This window comes from Emiliania huxleyi, assembly GCF_000372725.1.
Source record: "Emiliania huxleyi CCMP1516 unplaced genomic scaffold EMIHUscaffold_32, whole genome shotgun sequence".
NCBI lineage: Eukaryota > Haptophyta > Isochrysidales > Noelaerhabdaceae > Emiliania > Emiliania huxleyi.
The window spans coordinates 123,940-140,935 of record NW_005199601.1 but is presented as its reverse complement, the minus strand read 5'-3'; the positions used below and the strand labels follow the sequence as shown (position 1 = coordinate 140,935).

Sequence of the window (16,996 nt, the reverse complement as noted above, 5' to 3'; positions counted from 1 at the left end):
ACGTTCGGTGTGGCTCACCCTCCATGCCGTGAACAGGCGCTTTATCCACCCTATATTCTTCTCTCGTTCCTCTGCCCGTGCCTTGGTCTTGTCGTTGTTTCGCACCCATGTCTGTATGGCAATCGAGGCTGCCTTCCCCACTACCTGTAGTTCACTCGTCACCTCTCCCGCGAGCTCCCTTCTCTTTCTTTCGGGTATGGAGTCCGTGAGTGCGGGTAGCGTGCAGGCAATCACGGGCGCTATTTTGTCGTACTCCTCTTCGGCGAGCGCTCCAAATCTAGACCCTTTCGCCTTTAAGGAGGCTGCCCTCGCGCGTCTCAGGAATGTGGCGGTGTCTTTTGAGTCCGGCGCCTCCCGTTCAACTCTTGCTGTCGCCCTCGCTGTGTGTTTGTCGAGCTTCCGCATGAAGTGACGCGCCTCTTCCTTATTTCCAGCGCAGCTGCCGCTCAGTATGTGCGCCAACGACGCCTGTGGTGGCTCACTGTCTTCTTGTTTCCAGTCGTCCCAGTCTCCCAGTTCCCCGCGTCTCCTCCTTGCCTCGCGCGCCTCTTTTGTGGCCTCATCCCTAGCCGCCTTGCACGCTCTGCATCCCCAGAACGCACTTCTCGTGGCGGGGCCCCTCATTCCCCGTTTCTTTTCCCCCTCTAGAATACGCCTGTGGTGTGCCCCGTGTGGCACCCCGACCTGTTGTCTCGCCCTGGCCCCCAAGATCGTTTTGGTCGTCACATTGTGATCCCCGACGTCGTCAAATGTCGCCCGCCTGTCCTTCCCCCCGTTCTCGTCCGGTAATCTCATCTTATTATCCCATCGATGCTTGAGGCTGGCTACCGGAGCAGGTAGCTCCCTTTTTCGTACATCAAAACAGTTTTTTTTTTGGCAAGCTCGACAGACGAGGACGCTTGGTTCACGGAGACGGACCGCAATGTCCTTGCGTTGCTGGACCAGTCGCGGGACGGAAAAGGCTGCATCTGGGGTCAGATGGTCATGATCCGCGAGAACCAGGAGAACATGACCATGCAGACGATTCTGCGCGATGCGCTGGACAAGCTCGGGCTCGCTCGTCCGCAGGGCGTGCGCGCCTTTTCGGTATTGTCGGACATTTCCGATACGGTGATTCACGAGGACATCGAGCCGTACTTCATGCGCCGCGCCACGCCTACGGCGACGTACCACGACTTGCGCCGCCCTGTCGGCGACGGGTTATCGCCGGGGCAGTGGGGCTACGGCCCGGCCGGCGACGTGACCAAGCTCAGTGAGCCGCTGACGTTGGACGGCATCCTCGAGCGCAAGCGGAGCTCCATGGACCCGACTGATGCGCGCGCGAAGAAGGTCGAGCTCGGCTACTCGGACCTGCACAACTTGCCGATGCTGCTCATCGTCACCGAGAAGGCACGCATGGGCGACACGTTTCCGCACTCACTCGTGAGCCTCGACCTTCGCCTCCGGACTGGTGGCACACTCGCTGGCTTCACGCAGGAGCTTGGCCGCATGTGCCGCTACCCGAGCACGCGCAAGATCGGCTCGATCAGCCGGCTCGAGAGCTCTTCGTCGCGGCCAGACGGCTCGGTCACAAGCGCTGTCGATTGGGCGTTCGACCACGGCCTTCCGGTGATTGTGATGCCCGCTCTCGGCCGCGACATCGACATCATTGCTCACGCCGTCAACTGGGATGGGCTTGCAGAGGCGACGCAGGGCAGTGCGGACGAGTTTGAGCTGCACGTCTACTTCGACCGGCTGCACCGGGCCCTCATCCGCCAGGACGTGCAAAAGCTGCTGGTCGACGGCATCAATGTCAAGGAGACGCAGGCGTCGAAGTCGATCCAGACGTCGACGCTCCAGTGCGTGCTGATGGAGCGCGGCATCGACGACTACATGAAGGTCAAGGGGCAAGGGCTCGGCTAAGACGCTTCGCAAGACGAAGATCGGCGCGGACTGCAAGGACTCCAACCCTCTGCACGAGTACTGGTCAAACTACGTTCCCGGTGTGCCGACAAGGGTGACGAGCCATGCTAGCTCCGGCCGCAGCCCCGCCCAGCCGCCCTTAGTCCGTCCCCTCGGTAGAGAAGACTAATCCTGGGGAAGCAACCAGGCGCTATTCACACGCCCACGCGCACGCGCTTCGACCACACACACACACACACACACACACACACACACACACACACACACACACACAGAGAGAGAGAGAGAGAGAGAGAGAGAGAGAGAGAGAGAGAGAGAGAGAGAGAGAGAGAGAGAGAGAGAGAGAGAGAGAGAGAGAGACTTAGAGACACTAGAGACGTCAGAGAGCTAGCCCCCTTTGTGAGTACAACGAGCGCCTCGAGCTGAGTGTGACTCCACAAAAACGCAACTTACACACGTGTTGTGAGGTCTGAGCTCTATATGCGCACGAGACAACTCAGCTATGACAGTCACAAGCGGGCAATGACTCAAGACACAGACACAGAGAGGCGTGGGGGATACATTATGTAGTGGGAAGGCCGCCTGACTGGGATGGCCCTTCGTCTGAGGCCTCCCCACTCTCCATGTACTCGTCGTCGCCCGTCGGGCCCGCAATCGCCAACGCCGCCGCCGCCTTCTTGGTCGCGCGCGAGAAAGCCTCCTGCCAGTTCTTCTCAGAACACAGAAATTCGGGGACCCCAGCTTTTAAGTCCATTCCAGTTGGAGCTACAAGCTCATAGTCACAGTCCACTTTTAAAACAGATTTTGCTTGTTCGAAGGCATGGGAATAGTCACGTGCGGCGTTACGTGCGGCGCATTTGCGGAATCCCTTCCTCAGATCAAAGAAGAGGTTCTTGGCAAAGATTCGCGCCGCTTTGTCGTCGATCTTTGTGCTCCAGCACACGACGAAGGGCACTCCTTTCTTTACAAGTAAGTCGCCTAGCGGTTTCGATGTGCAGCTGTTTAGTACCACGAGCTCGAGGCAACGGTATCGTCCAATAATATCGGCTGCTTCATTGTTCCAAACAATGTCTTTTTTGCCCTCACTTGAAGTCATGGTTATCGAGCTTTCATCGCTGTGGCCAGAGAAGAGGAACCATCGTGGCCTTATGGTTTGCAGTGCGTATTGTAGCTCCTTTCGGCCCCCTCCAGAATATGGATGTACCTTGCCGGTGCAACTTCCGCCAAGCTTCAGGGCATCCATCAGCAGGTGGCGTTCTTCTGTTGCACCGTCGAGCGGGGGTGCATCATGTGGGGTGCACGTGAAGATAAGCAAGGAGGGGCGCCTCCATGAAACGATCCCCAAAGTGATCGCCCCCAAAATGATTACCAAAATGAATAACCGTGCCAGTGAGGTGCTGGAGAAGTTTTCAGTGTATGTGGCTCTCAGCCAAACAAGCCATCGCGCGTGGCATTGGTTGGCGTTGATTGAGCGAGTGAGTGTGCGAGATTTTTGCAAACGAACAAGAAATCACGACTTTCACAGTGTGCGTGAGTGTGCACCCCCCGGTCCTTGCGCGATTATCTCCAGCCCGCGGGTTTGTTTTCTTGTCCAGCACAACACTCGGTGTATTCGCACCTGTTCCAGTGCGCGCCAATCCCGTGCCCGGTGTTGTGCGCGGTTGTGGAAGAGTGGTACGCGTGAATTCTTTCCCGACGACCGAGTTGTTTTGAGTAAAATTCTTTCCGGAAGATCGTTGTAAAATTCGTTTTCCTGTGTTAAAGAAAGAAAGAAAGAAAACAGACACGCCAAACGAGGGATGGGACGAGGACAGGGTCCCCACCTGCACAGGATTTTGGAAGGACGATCAGGGGGACAGGTGGGGCTCTCCTGCTCCTGACACGGGACACGACAGGCTCGCAGCGCGGTGCGCGGTGGACTCCCACATTTCCTGTGTTAAAGAAAGAAAGAAAGAAAACAGACAACCCAAGGGAGGGATGGGAGAACGGCACGCCGCCACCACACAGGGATTTAAAGGAGAGGAGTGTGATGCGCTAGCCGTCGCCTACCCTAGGGAGTCTGCCTCTTCCTATCTCTCTTCGCAGTCTCTCTCCGATTCTCGCTTCAACCTTCGTGCCACCTCGCGGCCGTCCCACTCTCGTCGCTCTCTCCCTTCCTGTAAAGAAAGAAAGAAAGAAAACACACAACCCACGCGTTCTTTTCCGACTCGACCTGGGGGGAGGTTGGTCGGGTTCCTCCTTCGCGGTTCCTCCTTCGCGCGGTTCGCTCGACACCCTCTCGGCCATGAGCACGGCACGCTGCCTCACCTTTGGCTCCACGACCGTCGCTCCCGGCTCTCGTCTCTGCGTCGGACGCGGTCGCTCTCGCGAGCGGCGGCCGCTCTAGCCGCGTGCACGTCGACTGCCATCAGTGGGCCGCTGCTGCCACGGCAGGGCCAAGGTGGCCGCGGCCCGCGAGCGCCGATAGGGCCCGAGCGGGAGAGCCGATCGACTGCCCAAGCAGCACCGCTCCTCATCGACGAGTCGTGGGCGCGGACTCGACCCAGTGAGGCGCGTTCCGCTCAGCCCGCTCGGAGGCGGCGCGTTGGCGGCCTCGAGGCGGCAGCCTCCTCCAAGCTGTGGCTGTCGCGCCGTTTACTTTGACACGACGTGTGCGAAGCGCTCGACTACCACCGCGGCGGCGACAAGAGCGCCTTTTCAACACGCTGCACTGGCGGCGTGCAGCACCAGCCGTCACGGCTTCCTGCGCCGCGTCGAGGCTTGCCGAGCGGGCGCGTAGGTCGACTCGACTCGACACGACACCCGAACATCCCACGTCTCGCTCGCGTTCTGCCAGCTCTCTGCCCGCAGTAACTGCTGCTCACGCTCTCTCGCCGCGCGCCTCCTGTGCTGCACGCCCACACGTGCGCCGCCCGCCCGCCGCGCAGGAGCAAACCGCTCTTTGGATCGGGAGAGCAGGCTTCTCCTCGATGCTGTGCGCGGACGGGGGCGATCAACGCGCTGGCTGGCTTCTGGGCGTGGAGGAAGGCGGCGGTGGCGCGGCGGCAGTCTCGGCGGCGCGCGAGGGAAGGCGACAGACTCGCCTCGCCACCCCTCCCCAACCCACTCCTCCCCAACCCACTCCTCCGCCCAGCAGGCGGAGACCGCAGACCTCTCCGCCACCCTCCGCGCCGAGACCATCCACGGGACCATGCTCCGCGCAATCCGCGCAGAGAGAGGCACGCCTCTGACACTTCCGCCACCGTCGCGCGCCTCTCCTCTGCCGACCTCGCCGCCGCCTCCGACGCGCCCGCCTCTTGCCTCCGCCTCCGCCCCCGCTGGGTGCCCTCCTCCTCGCCGCGCGGGTGGGCGCACACGCCCCGCCACCCACCCAGCCCCGCCGCCACCGCAGCGCCCCCTGCGTCGCTTCTCCCCTCGATGCTTAGGGAATAAGCAAGCCTGAGAGGTGCATCTCTCGCCGTGCCCCGCCTCGGCAGGTCCACGCCGCTGCTCCACGTCACCGGAGAGGCTGGCCGGTTGCTCGTCGCCGCGGCGCCGCGCCGTCGACCGAGCAAAGGCAGGGGGGCTGGCGGCGGCGGCGGCGGCAAGGCGAGGGCAAAGGCGAGGGCGGGCGGGCGGCGGCGGGCGCGCGAATGCGAGATTGGCGGCGCTTGGCGGACTGGCAGTTGAGCGAGGAGGACGAGGTGGAGCTGCCGCCGGACAGCGAGGCCGCCGAGCCCGCGAGGGCGGTCCAGCGGCCCGCGAGGACGAGTCGCATTCCGCGAGTGCGCTTTGGGCAGTCTGCAGGCAGGGGGCGGTAACGCCATCCATGCAGCAGCAGCAGCAGCAGCCGGGGAAATTCGCTGCCGTTTCGTCTGCCCTCACTCCCTCCTCCCTTACTCCGTGCCCTTTTGTGACCCCGATTCTGTCCTGCCAGGTACGCGCCGCGGATTCCATGCAGTGGCTGCCGCGGATTCGGTGTCGAGGCGGAAGCGAGCGCTTCGGCGATGGTGAGACTACCGCCCCTCTGTTCCTTGCGCCACGAACCCTCTCTGACAGCGGAGCCGTTGTGCGCGTGGCAGACCGGGTCGCTCGAGGGCGGCATGGAGCTGTCACTCGCAACTTCTCCGAGGGGCGCGGCGGCGGACTCTTCTTCTTCTCCGCCGACGGCACGCGCCAGACTCGGCTCTCTCAGTACTTTGACATGCCGGGTGAGGCCCCGAGTCGCGGTGTCTGCAGGTCGCTATTTGGTCAAGTCGATGCTCCTCCTGCTGCCGCAGTACTGCCGGCACAGTACTGCCAGCCTCGCTCTCTGCTCACTCGCCTCTCGGGTGGCTGCTCCCATCGCCACGTGTGGAGAGGAGAGGGCGTGTCCGCGACACGTCTACGGCATGCCGAATACTCGATCACGACGCACGGGCAGACAAAGTTCTTCCACGTGCGCCGAGCCGAGCCGCTGCAGTCGCCAGCCCTGCGTGCGACCTCAAGGGCTCGTGTGTCGACCGCCACGCTAAATCAGGCGAACGAGGGAGAGAGTCGAGAGAGAGACAAGGGCGGGTGTATTGCCTGCTCACAGAAGAGGCCCCGCCCTCTCTGCGTGTGTTGCGACGAGCCGATCACTACTCACCGAGGTCTCGCCCTCTCGTTCACTGTGCGCAGGCGAGAAGACGCGCACGGACTCGGTGGCCCGCCTCTCGGCTGCTGGACTACTCCCTGCTACTTGGCGTGCACAAAGTCGTCGAGCGGCGCCTCATCGCCTCGCCCTCTACTCTCGTCATCACCCTCGCCCACCGCCACCACCGCCGACGGGCGCCACGGCCGCTTGGGAGGCCGCCATAGCCCTGGGAGCTGCTACTTTACAGGGAGGCAGTGGCCGGTGGCCGGAGACATTGGACGTGGCCTAGGGGGGGCTAGGCTCACGAGACCTGTAAAAAGTAGGTTTTGTATTGTGGCCAGAAGTGGCCAGAATCGGCGTGCAAGTCGCGCGCGGCGCTGCTGTTTCGCGGGGCGAGAGGAAGAGAGGTGTATCGTGCGCCCGCGCGCGCTGCGTCGGGTCGCGCTGCGTGGGGGCAAGCACTGCACCACACTGGCCACACTGCAAGGAAGCTTCGCACGTGCGTGTCCAGTGGCGAGAATTATCGTCGGTAGCAAAGCAAGCACACAGTGGACTCACTGGGGGCGAGCCCTCCTCATACTCTAGAGAGTACTGCCAGTCGTTGCCGCATCATCGCCGCCACCTCCCTGCCATGGCGAAGGCGCGAGATGAACGCCTTCCCTTTCACACATTTTGTGGCCGAGCAGGGAGGGGCATCGTGCACTAACTAGCGGTGGATATAGAAAGTTAGTGACCAAAACGTGACGCCAGTATTCTACACGACGAAGATATCTTGGGCTCGAAGGAGGCGCGGCCCTCACGCGTCACCGTGGATCGCTGGGATCCGAAGCACGAAGGCCCGGGCTTGGGCTGCGGCTGGTAGGAGCGCTTTGGTGTGCTGGGGACAGCCGCTGGCCAAAACTACTACCACGACCGACCCACTGTGCGGCAGGAGGCGGCGCTACAGCTTTTTCAAGAATCGCGTGTTGGAGTGAACGAACTAGCCTCTGACTGACTCCGTGACCGTGTGTTCACAAGGCACAACGCCGCTGCAAGCTGCAACGGGAACGGCGCACCGTGCACAACAAGAGAGAGTCGCGACAGAAGTGAGAGATCATGACGGACAGGTCCGACCGGCAGGTCGAGGCTCGAGCAAATCCGCGCAGGCCAAGCAGTCTGACCTGCTACGGCTGTAGTGTCCAGTCTCAAGGCCACGAGCGCTCAATGACCGCAACAATGGAGTCGACAAGGGCGCCGTCAATGTCGCGGGCGTTGCTGCGGCCTTTCACCGATGCTGTGGTCTGAAGTAGCGCACGCTTGAAGAAGGCAGCCTCTGACTCCGCTGGGTCCTGATCGGGCGTGTTCTTGAGCTTGCGCAGGTTTTCTGGCGCGAGTACCTCCTCGAGGAGGGTGCGGATGTTGTCGGGGGTGACGGGCACGACCAAGCGCGGGTTGAAAGTCTCCACGATGGGGACGTTTTTGGCGGCCTTGATGGAGCACTCGACGTGAAGCCAAGACGGATTGGTCGGGTCTGGCGCCTTCAGCACCCAGGCAATGGACTTCATCTCGCCTGTCCATGGCACCAGCACGCAGCCGCCGGCGGAGGTCTTGCCGGCCAGTAGCGCCGTGCTGTAGCACGTGAGGTCCACGGCTCCCTGCTCCTGCTTCTCCTCCCGCTTGCGCTTTGCCGCGCCCGTCTCCCTCTCCGCAAGCTTGGCGTTGGTCTGGTTAAGCTTCGTCGTAGTCCTGGCATGCTCATCCGTCTCCGCTGCAAGCTGGGCCTGAACCTGACGAAGCTCCGTCTCCCTCTCCGCAAGCTTAGCCTTGGTCCTTTCAAGCTCCGTCTTAGTCTTGGCATGCTCGGCCTTCTCCGTATTGAGTGCCGTGCTCAAAGAGTCAACCGCACGCGTCACGGCATTGCCGAGGGCAGCCCCAGACCCGTCCTGCATGTCTCTGCGCACGGGCAAAGGGGCGGCGGCGTGACAAGGGGTCAGGCGGCGCGGCGCGGCGCAGCGTGGCACTGCGCGGGCAGCGTTGCACGGTGCGGCGAGAGGGCGCGGCGCGGCACGGCAAGAGGGAAAGCGCACTGTATTCGCAGCCCCGTAGCCCACGCGCGTGACACAAGCCTTTGGTTGGTTTCGTCCGTGCTGTGAAGGTCCCTCGGAAGGTCCCTCCCCCGTTTAAAGGTAATCCCTGCCCCGCCCCCCCCCTCGAGGGCCTCCAGGATCTGAACTTATTTTAGAAGATTCGGTTTCGTCCCACTTTACGCCGCGGTAGCTCGTCGCCGACACGCCACTGCGGGTGGGTCCGCCACTGCACCTCCTCTGGCTCGAGGTAGTAGCCGAACATGAGCACGAGCTTCACCACCGGTTCATCTCCGTCCTCCGGCGGGCATGACTTGTGCCACAGCCCCGAATGGAACGACAAAGCGCTTCCTGGCGCAGCTCCGTAGCGCGTCGGCAGGCAGCCAAGCACCTGCATCGCCGTTAGCCCACCGCCCGAGAGGGCGATCACGACGCTACGGTCGACGACGCGATCACGCACGTGGTCGTTCCCGAACTCCTCCTCTCGATCGTGGTGCAGACACAGCTGCAGCTCCTCCTCTTGCTTCCACAAGACCCACCCATGCAGCAACTCGAGCCCCCCCGCCCCCCCTCGCCGCGCCGCTCTCACGAGCGCGGGGAACCCCGGTATCGCCTCCAGCGCCTCGTTGATCCTGTCGCTCGTGATGAGCACCGAGTGTGCCAGCTGCGCCGCCGCATCCTCCCCCGGCAAGGCAAGGCCCCGCAGCGGCTCCGCTCCCGGCATCGTCATCCCGTCGCTCGTCTTGTGCTCGATGATGAAGGCGAGCACCTGTCGCGGAGGAGCAGTGGGCCTTGCAGCACGAGAGGGTACAGACGAGCAAGCCTTGCGGCTGGCCTCGCCTCCTTGGCCGCCTCCTGATCCGTCTGGAACGAGCTGCACCCCCCCGCCAGCCAGTCCTTGCTCGTCATAATCTGAGCGTTGTGGTGCACCGCCATCACCTCCGCGCCATGTGCAGGCAACTCCTCTGGGTACTTCACCGGAAGTCGCGTGAGCAACTCCACGTCGACGATCGCGTTTACCGCCCGATCTTCTGCATCGGGTTCATCGGGCGCGGGGACACAAGCCTCGACCTTCCTGTCGCGCTTGCGAGCCAGCTGCTCGATGGAGTGCGGCCCGAGGTGGCGTTCGGGCAGTGTGCAGCCGCCCCAGTTGCACCGCTTGCACAGCTGCGGCGGCGTACTAAGCTGCTGCGGGGCGCTCACTGGCGACAGCGGGGTCATTGGCCGTATTGGCGTGCTCTGTTCTGCGTTAGACCACTTGTTCCGGTGCTGCCCCAGTGCACCAGCGCGCCGAGTAACGAATGGCTTGGCCGAGTAACGAATGGCTTGGCCGCCTTTGTCTCGCGAGCGACAGGAACTTCCACTGCTGGAGAACAGCACCTGCACTCGAACACCGCGTGCCCTCCCAACGCCGTGCTTCTGGCGGCCGTCAAACAGCCGGTCTTCGACGTAGATGTAGTGTTCGCTGTAGATGCCGGCAGTGGTCCCGACCACCACCTGCAAGGGAGGAAGGCGGTGGTGACGTCGCAAGCTGCTCGCTGCGTCTCCCTCTTACACCCCCATTCCCATACCCTCTACAACCACCATTCCACGCAACACCCGCACACACAGCTGACTTGTGCCCACGCTGTCGCTCTGCAACACCGACAGCATGCGAGTGCACAAGCAGACAGTGCAAGATCAACCCCTGCCCACCTTCGTGGGAAGGGGATCGATGCTCTCCGTCTCCGCTATCTCCTCCAGCTCCTCCCTGGCCTCTGCAGCCGGACCCTCCCCAAAGCCGGCCCACGCGAGCGCCATACACGTGTCCGTGGGAATAAGTCTTCCCAGGGACATCCGACCGTCCCCATCTCAAGCAAAAACACTGTATGTTCTTTATATGACAGGAGAAAAGACGATTTAACGAACAAAACTCTCTCTCACAGCAGACAGGCTCGACACAGGTGCGGACTGGCGCGTGCTAGCACTATCACAGGCAAACCACCGGAGCCGCCCAGCCGCCTAAGCGCGACTCCGTTAAGAACGGCAATGCACTCCGCACCGTGCACAATGCCGCTCTCCCCGCACGCTAGGCACGTCAAATGCGCGCCAGTCCCGTGCCCAGTGTTGTGCGACGGAGGTGCGGTAAAATTCTTTTCCGACTCGACCCCCCTTCGCGGTTTTGAGTAAAATTCTTTCCGGAAGATTCGTGGTAAAATTCGTTTTCCTGTGTTGTGCCAGTGCGCGCCGCACCTCAAATTCTTTTCCGACTCGACCTGGGGGGAGGTTGGTCGGGTTCCTCCTTCGCGGTTCCTCCTTCGCGCGGTTCGCTCGACACCCTCTCGGCCATGAGCACGGCACGCTGCCTCACCTTTGGCTCCACGGCCGTCGCTCCCGGCTCTCGTCTCTGCGTCGGACGCGGTCGCTCTCGCGAGCGGCGGCCGCTCTAGCCGCGTGCACGTCGGACTGCCATCAGTGGGCCGCTACTGCCACGGCAGGGCCAAGGTGGCCGCGGCCCGCGAGCGCCGATAGAGCCCGAGCGGGAGAGCCGATCGACTGCCCAAGCAGCACCGCTCCTCATCGACGAGTCGTGGGCGCGGACTCGACCCAGTGAGGCGCGTTCCGCTCAGCCCGCTCGGAGGCGGCGCGTTGGCGGCCTCGAGGCGGCAGCCTCCTCCAAGCTGTGGCTGTCGCGCCGTTTACTTTGACACGACGTGTGCGACGCGCTCGACTACCACCGCGGCGGCGACAAGAGCGCCTTTTCAACACGCTGCGATGGCGGCGTGCAGCACCAGCCGTCACGGCCTGCGCCGCGTCGAGGCTTGCCGAGCGGGCGCGTAGGTCGACTCGACTCGACACGACACCCAAACATCCCACGTCTCGCTCGCGTTCTGCCAGCTCTCTGCAGGCAGTAACTGCTGCTCACGCTCTCTCGCCGCGCGCCTCCTATGCTGCACGCCCACACGTGCGCCGCCCGCCCGCCGCGCAGGAGCAAACCGCTCTTTGGATCGGGAGAGCAGGCTTCTCCTCGATGCTGTGCGCGGACGGGGGCGATCAACGCGCTGGCTTCTGGGCGTGGAGGAAGGCGGCGGTGGCGCGGCGGCAGTCTCGGCGGCGCGCGAGGGAAGGCGACAGACTCGCCTCGCCACCCCTCCCCAACCCACTCCTCCCCAACCCACTCCTCCGCCCAGCAGGCGGAGACCGCAGACCTCTCCGCCACCCTCCGCGCCGAGACCATCCACGGGACCATGCTCCGCGCAATCCGCGCAGAGAGAGGCACGCCTCTGACACTTCCGCCACCGTCGCGCGCCTCTCCTCTGCCGACCTCGCCGCCGCCTCCGACGCGCCCGCCTCTGCCTCCGCCTCCGCCCCCGCTGGGTGCCCTCCTCCTCGCCGCGCGGGTGGGCGCACACGCCCCGCCACCCACCCAGCCCCGCCGCAACCGCAGCGCCCCCTGCGTCGCTTCTCCCCTCGATGCTTAGGGAATAAGCAAGCCTGAGAGGTGCATCTCTCGCCGTGCCCCGCCTCGGCAGGTCCACGCCGCTGCTCCACGTCACCGGAGAGGCTGGCCGGTTGCTCGTCGCCGCGGCGCCGCGCCGTCGGCCGAGCAAAGGCAGGGATGCTGGTGGCGGCGGCGGCGGCAAGGCGAGGGCAAAGGCGAGGGCGGGCGGGCGGCGGCGGGCGCGCGAATGCGAGATTGGCGGCGCTTGGCGGACTGGCAGTTGAGCGAGGAGGACGAGGTGGAGCTGCCGCCGGACAGCGAGGCCGCCGAGCCCGCGAGGGCGGTCCAGCGGCCCGCGAGGACGAGTCGCATTCCGCGAGTGCGCTTTGGGCAGTCTGCAGGCAGGGGGCGGTAACGCCATCCATGCAGCAGCAGCAGCAGCAGCCGGGGAAATTTCGCTGCCGTTTTGTGACCCCGATTCTGTCCTGCCAGGTACGCGCCGCGGATTCCATGCAGTGGCTGCCGCGGATTCGGTGTCGAGGCGGAAGCGAGCGCTTCGGCGATGGTGAGACTACCGCCCCTCTGTTCCTTGCGCCACGAACCCTCTCTGACAGCGGAGCCGTTGTGCGCGTTGCCGCATCATAGCCGCCACCTCGCTGCTCGCCATGGCGAAGCCGCCGCGCGAGATGAACGCCTTCCCTTTCACACATTTTGTGGCCAAGCAGGGGGGCCCACCGTGCACTGACTAGCGGCGGATATATAATGTTAGTGACCAAAGCGTCGTGACGCCAGTATTCTCTACCGACGAAGATATCTTGGGCTCGAAGGTGCGGCCCTCACGCGGCGAACACGCGCGGTCAGCGGTCAGGTCTCAGGACAGCCGTGGATCGCTGCACGCTGGGATCGAAGGTAGCACACAGCGACACAGGCGCCCCGGGCTGGCATGCATGCATGCAGCGCGCAGCACCGACGCGGGCGCGACCGAAGCAATAGTGGCGGCGCTGCAGGCCCTCCCGCAAGTAGCGTGGCTGCTTCGCACTGGGCACAGCGTGTGTTGTGGCAACGAAGGTGCAGCGCGGGGGCGCGGAGGCAGTGACGGTGGTGCTGCAGGCGCATCCAGACGACGCAAATGTCCAGCAGCGTAGACAACGCTTGCACGGTGTCTCAGTTGTCTGATGTTGGGGTGGCGCGAACGGGCGCCTGGCTCGCAGTGTATTTTGCGTGGAGAGACGTGCGCGCACACAGACATACAGCTCACGTCTGATGAGAGTCTGCTCCCTGGACGCCGCGGAGGTCGAGCGTACCGAGAGATGCTGCTAGAGAGCGGTTTTTACGGCAAGGTCAGCATGCAGCCGTCCACATGGCCGTGCGCTCTCCCCTTCCCGCTGAGAGGCCCCGCGTCGGCGCACGGCGGTCTCTCTCTTCGACAAGCACCCCCAGGCCCGACCACGCTATGTGCGCACGCGCCCCACACGCCATGCACCGGTAGCTCGCGTCTGGCTCAAAGAAAGACGCGCTCGCACCTGGCGACGTTGCGCCGGCAGACGCCGCACGGGAGGCGCAGCATTTTCGGCGCGCACGTCTGGCAGTAGATGAGGTGCTTGCACGGCCGGTTGAGCATCGACTTGGGCTCCTCGAAGCAGATGATGCACTCGGCTGCTATCGCACCGCCTGCCGCCGCGCCCGCCGCCGCCGAGCTCGCCGAGGCCGCTCCCACGGGAGGCTCTTCGGGCGGAGACAAGTCGGCGAGCGAGTTGGCGATGGCGGCGGCGAGGTCAGCGTCGTCGAGGCCGTCGCCGTCGTCCGAGGGCAGCACGCCGGGCGCGGTGGCGCCAATGGGGGTGGTCCCACGCATGGCCGTGCCGTCGGTCATGGTCCAGCGGTGCGTGCCTCGGAGGGGCTTTTCCTTGCCTCGGAGCAGGAAGTAGTGGCCGCCGGAGGCGGGCTTGGTGTACACGGCGATTGAGCAGCGCGAGGACGAACGCGCCGCCGACGAGCGGGTCGCCGCGCGGCGCGCGGTGTACCGTTCCGGATTATCGAGGTGGCCCACGACACTCGGCATCGCGGCAAGTGACGCTCGGACGAGCTGCGGTGCGGACGTGGGCAGTGAGCGAGCGGGCAGTGGGCGAGTGGGCACGCTTTCAGCTCGCCCGCCACGGCGGCGCGGCCAGCAATTTGGGAGCGGCGGGGCAGGCGGGCTGGGCGGGGCAGGCTGGCGGGGCGGGGCAGTCGCAGTGGTGGGTTGAATAGTGGTGATGCTGCTCGCTGGAGGCCGGAGACAGCGCCCTCTGCTAGGCCGAGGAGTGCGCGGGCAGGCGGGGCTCGCGGGCGGTGCCGGCGCGGCGCGACGCGGGCGAGAGAGGGGGGCAGCCGCACCGCAGACCTACACAGCACCCCTTGCGTAGCAGTGGCGCGTGACAGCTTATGTTGGTCATTGTTGGTCAATGATCGATCGTGAATTTACAACGTAGCGCAAATTTGAATCCTGCCAGTCTTGAGGTGCTGGGGAAGTTGAGCCGTGTGTATGTAGCTTTATTATTTCAAACCAATCAAACGTTGAGACGCTTGCTTTTATGGGGCGTGTCATTCACCATCCCGGGATACGGGTACGCCGTCCGTCGTCCTTCCTGTAACTAACCACGATTGACGCGAGGACGCAAGTCCACACCGAGCTCGGCCATTCATTCCAACGGCCCTGCAGCCAGCGGCCGGCCGGACCGCCCGCTCGGTTAAGGCTGATTGCCTAGACAGACGAGCGGTCTACTTGCGTCGCAGCAGGAAGGCGAAGAACAGCCAGGCTCGAACTGGAGACCAAACGCGGTATGGGACAGAAGATGACGGCACGCTGGAGCGACACAGCTCGGACCTCACACGATTGTTCATTGACCAACGATTGACCAACATAAGCTGTCACGCGCCACTGCTACGCAAGGGGCTCTGTGTAGGTCTGCGGTGCGGCTGCCCCCCTCTCGCGCCCGCGTCGCGCCGCGGCGCCACCCGCTAGCCCCGCCTGCCCGCGCACTCCTCGGCCTAGCAGAGGGCGCTGTCTCCGGCCTCCAGCGAGCAGCCTCACCACTTGTTCAACCCACCACTGCGACTGCCGCGCCCCGCCAGCCTGCCTGCCCCGCCCAGCCCGCCTGCCCCGCCGCCCCCAAATTCCCGGCCGCGCCGCCGTAGCGGGCGAGCCGAAAGCGTGCCCACGCGCGTGCCGCCCGCTCTCGGACCAGCCGCAGTGACTGCGCCGCGAGCGCCGCGAGCGTGTCCAGGCTGACAGACAGGCGCAGGCAGCGAGGGCCGAGCGCAGGCGCAGCGGCGCACGTAGCGAGGCACCTGTCAAGCAAGACCGCACGCCGGGAGCGTCGCTCGGCGTGGGTTCGTTCAATTGAGGCGCGCCAGATCCTCGCCCGCCTCGCCGTCGCCCTCGTCGCCACTGCCGCCGCCGTCGCTGTCGTCGCCAGTGCCACCGGACCGCCGCTTCACCACATACTGGGGCTCTGGGGGGCGGCGGGGCGCGGGGGCGACTGGGTCCGCCTCGCTCCGCCCTTTTCCCGCCACGGCCCTCGTCACCAAGCTGTCAAGTCACCGCCGCCGACCCAGCAACGCCTACCCTGGGGGCCACCGCCAGGCCAGCTGACTCCCTCACCGCCGACTCAATCGCCTCCAGCGCTAGCCCGGGGCTCCCGCCGTCATCAGCGCCGCTGCCCGGGGCTCCCTGTCGCCCTCGCCGCTGCTAGGTAGCTTCACGCGGTCGCTGCTCCGCCCGCTCGTCGCTAGCTTCGCGCCGAGAGCCACCGCGTGCCCCGGTAGCAGCGAAGGGATGGTTCAGGCCGCGGCGGTGCGACAGGGCGGCCGCGTTGGCGGGGGTGGACTCAGCGGTGTTGGCCAGGGATGGTGGCGGCGATGGTGGCACTCTCAGGACACGGCAGTGGCGGTGACGGTCGGGACGGGTTCGGCTGCTGCAGCGGCGCGAAGTCGGTCGTTAGGGTTAGGGTTAGGGTTCGGGTTAGGGTTAGCTCAAGGTTAGGGTTAGCTTTCCGGCACTGGCCATGGCTACCGCGCGCTAGGCCATGGCCTCGGCCGTCACGGCCACACTCGAGGATGGCTCCGATCAACATGGACCATGGCTGAGCCGCCGCTCAGCCACCACGCCACATGGCCGGGCCGTACAGCCAAACGGAGGGCCATGGCTGCAGCCGATCGCCGGCGTATGGCCTGATGGCCCAGCCATGGCCACGCCGGGCAAGCCGGAGGGCGGCCACCCGAGATCGCGCGCCCCGCTCCTCTCCGCCATGGCTAAGCTGATGATTGAGCCATCGGGCCATACACACAGGGATCGGCCGTAGCCAGGCCTCCGAGTGGCCAGATTGACACGCCCCTGCCGCGCTCGGCCATGGCGCGGAGCGGCGCCTAGCCACCCCGGCCATATGGTTCGGAGGCGCTGCAGCCATGGCCACGCCCGGCAGCCGGGAGGGCGGCCACCCAAGACCGCGCCCCGCTCCTCTCCGCCACGGCTGAGCCACTTGCTGAGCCGACGATTGAGCCATTGGGCCATAGGCGAGCGAGCGGCGGGGCAGCGGCCGGGGGCGGCGGGGGCGGTGCCGCGGCGGGCGAACGGCCGGGGGCGGCGCGCGGCGGCGGGGGTGCCGCGGCGGGCGAGCGGCTGGGGGCGGCGGCGGCGGTGCCGCGGCGGGCGAGCGGCCGGGGGCGGCGGCGGGTCGCGGTGCGAGGGCGGGTCGCGGTGCGAGGGCGGGTCGCGGTGCGAGGGCGGGTCGCGGTGCGAGGGCGGGTCGCGGTGCGAGGGCGGGTCGCGGTGCGAGGGCGGGTCGCGGTGCGAGGGCGGGTCGCGGTGCGAGGGCGGGTCGCGGTGCGAGGGCGGGTCGCGGTGCGAGGGCGGGTCGCGGTGCGAGGGCGGGTCGCGGTGCGAGGGCGGGTCGCGGTGCGAGGGCGGGTCGCGGTGCGAGGGCGGGTCGCGGTGCGAGGGCGGGTCGCGGTGCGAGGGCTCATATGGGGGTACTC

The 16,996-nt window shown here is 65.2% G+C and overlaps 2 protein-coding genes across 2 annotated transcripts; both read right to left on the bottom strand.

Annotated features, from left to right (window-relative positions):
- Window positions 1-7,680: 7,680 nt before the first annotated feature.
- EMIHUDRAFT_207597 (hypothetical protein) lies at window positions 7,681-8,424 on the bottom strand (the record flags this gene model as incomplete). Its single annotated transcript, XM_005774008.1, has 1 exon — window positions 7,681-8,424. One exon carries the CDS (start codon window positions 8,422-8,424, stop codon window positions 7,681-7,683), a length of 744 nt encoding a protein of 247 aa, XP_005774065.1.
- A 5,057-nt stretch (window positions 8,425-13,481) lies between these two features.
- Window positions 13,482-14,042, bottom strand: EMIHUDRAFT_207595 (hypothetical protein; the record flags this gene model as incomplete). Its single annotated transcript, XM_005774007.1, has 2 exons — window positions 13,482-13,613; window positions 13,698-14,042. The coding sequence occupies 2 exons, from the start codon at window positions 14,040-14,042 to the stop codon at window positions 13,482-13,484; spliced, it is 477 nt and encodes a 158-aa protein (XP_005774064.1).
- Between the last annotated feature and the right edge of the window lie 2,954 nt (window positions 14,043-16,996).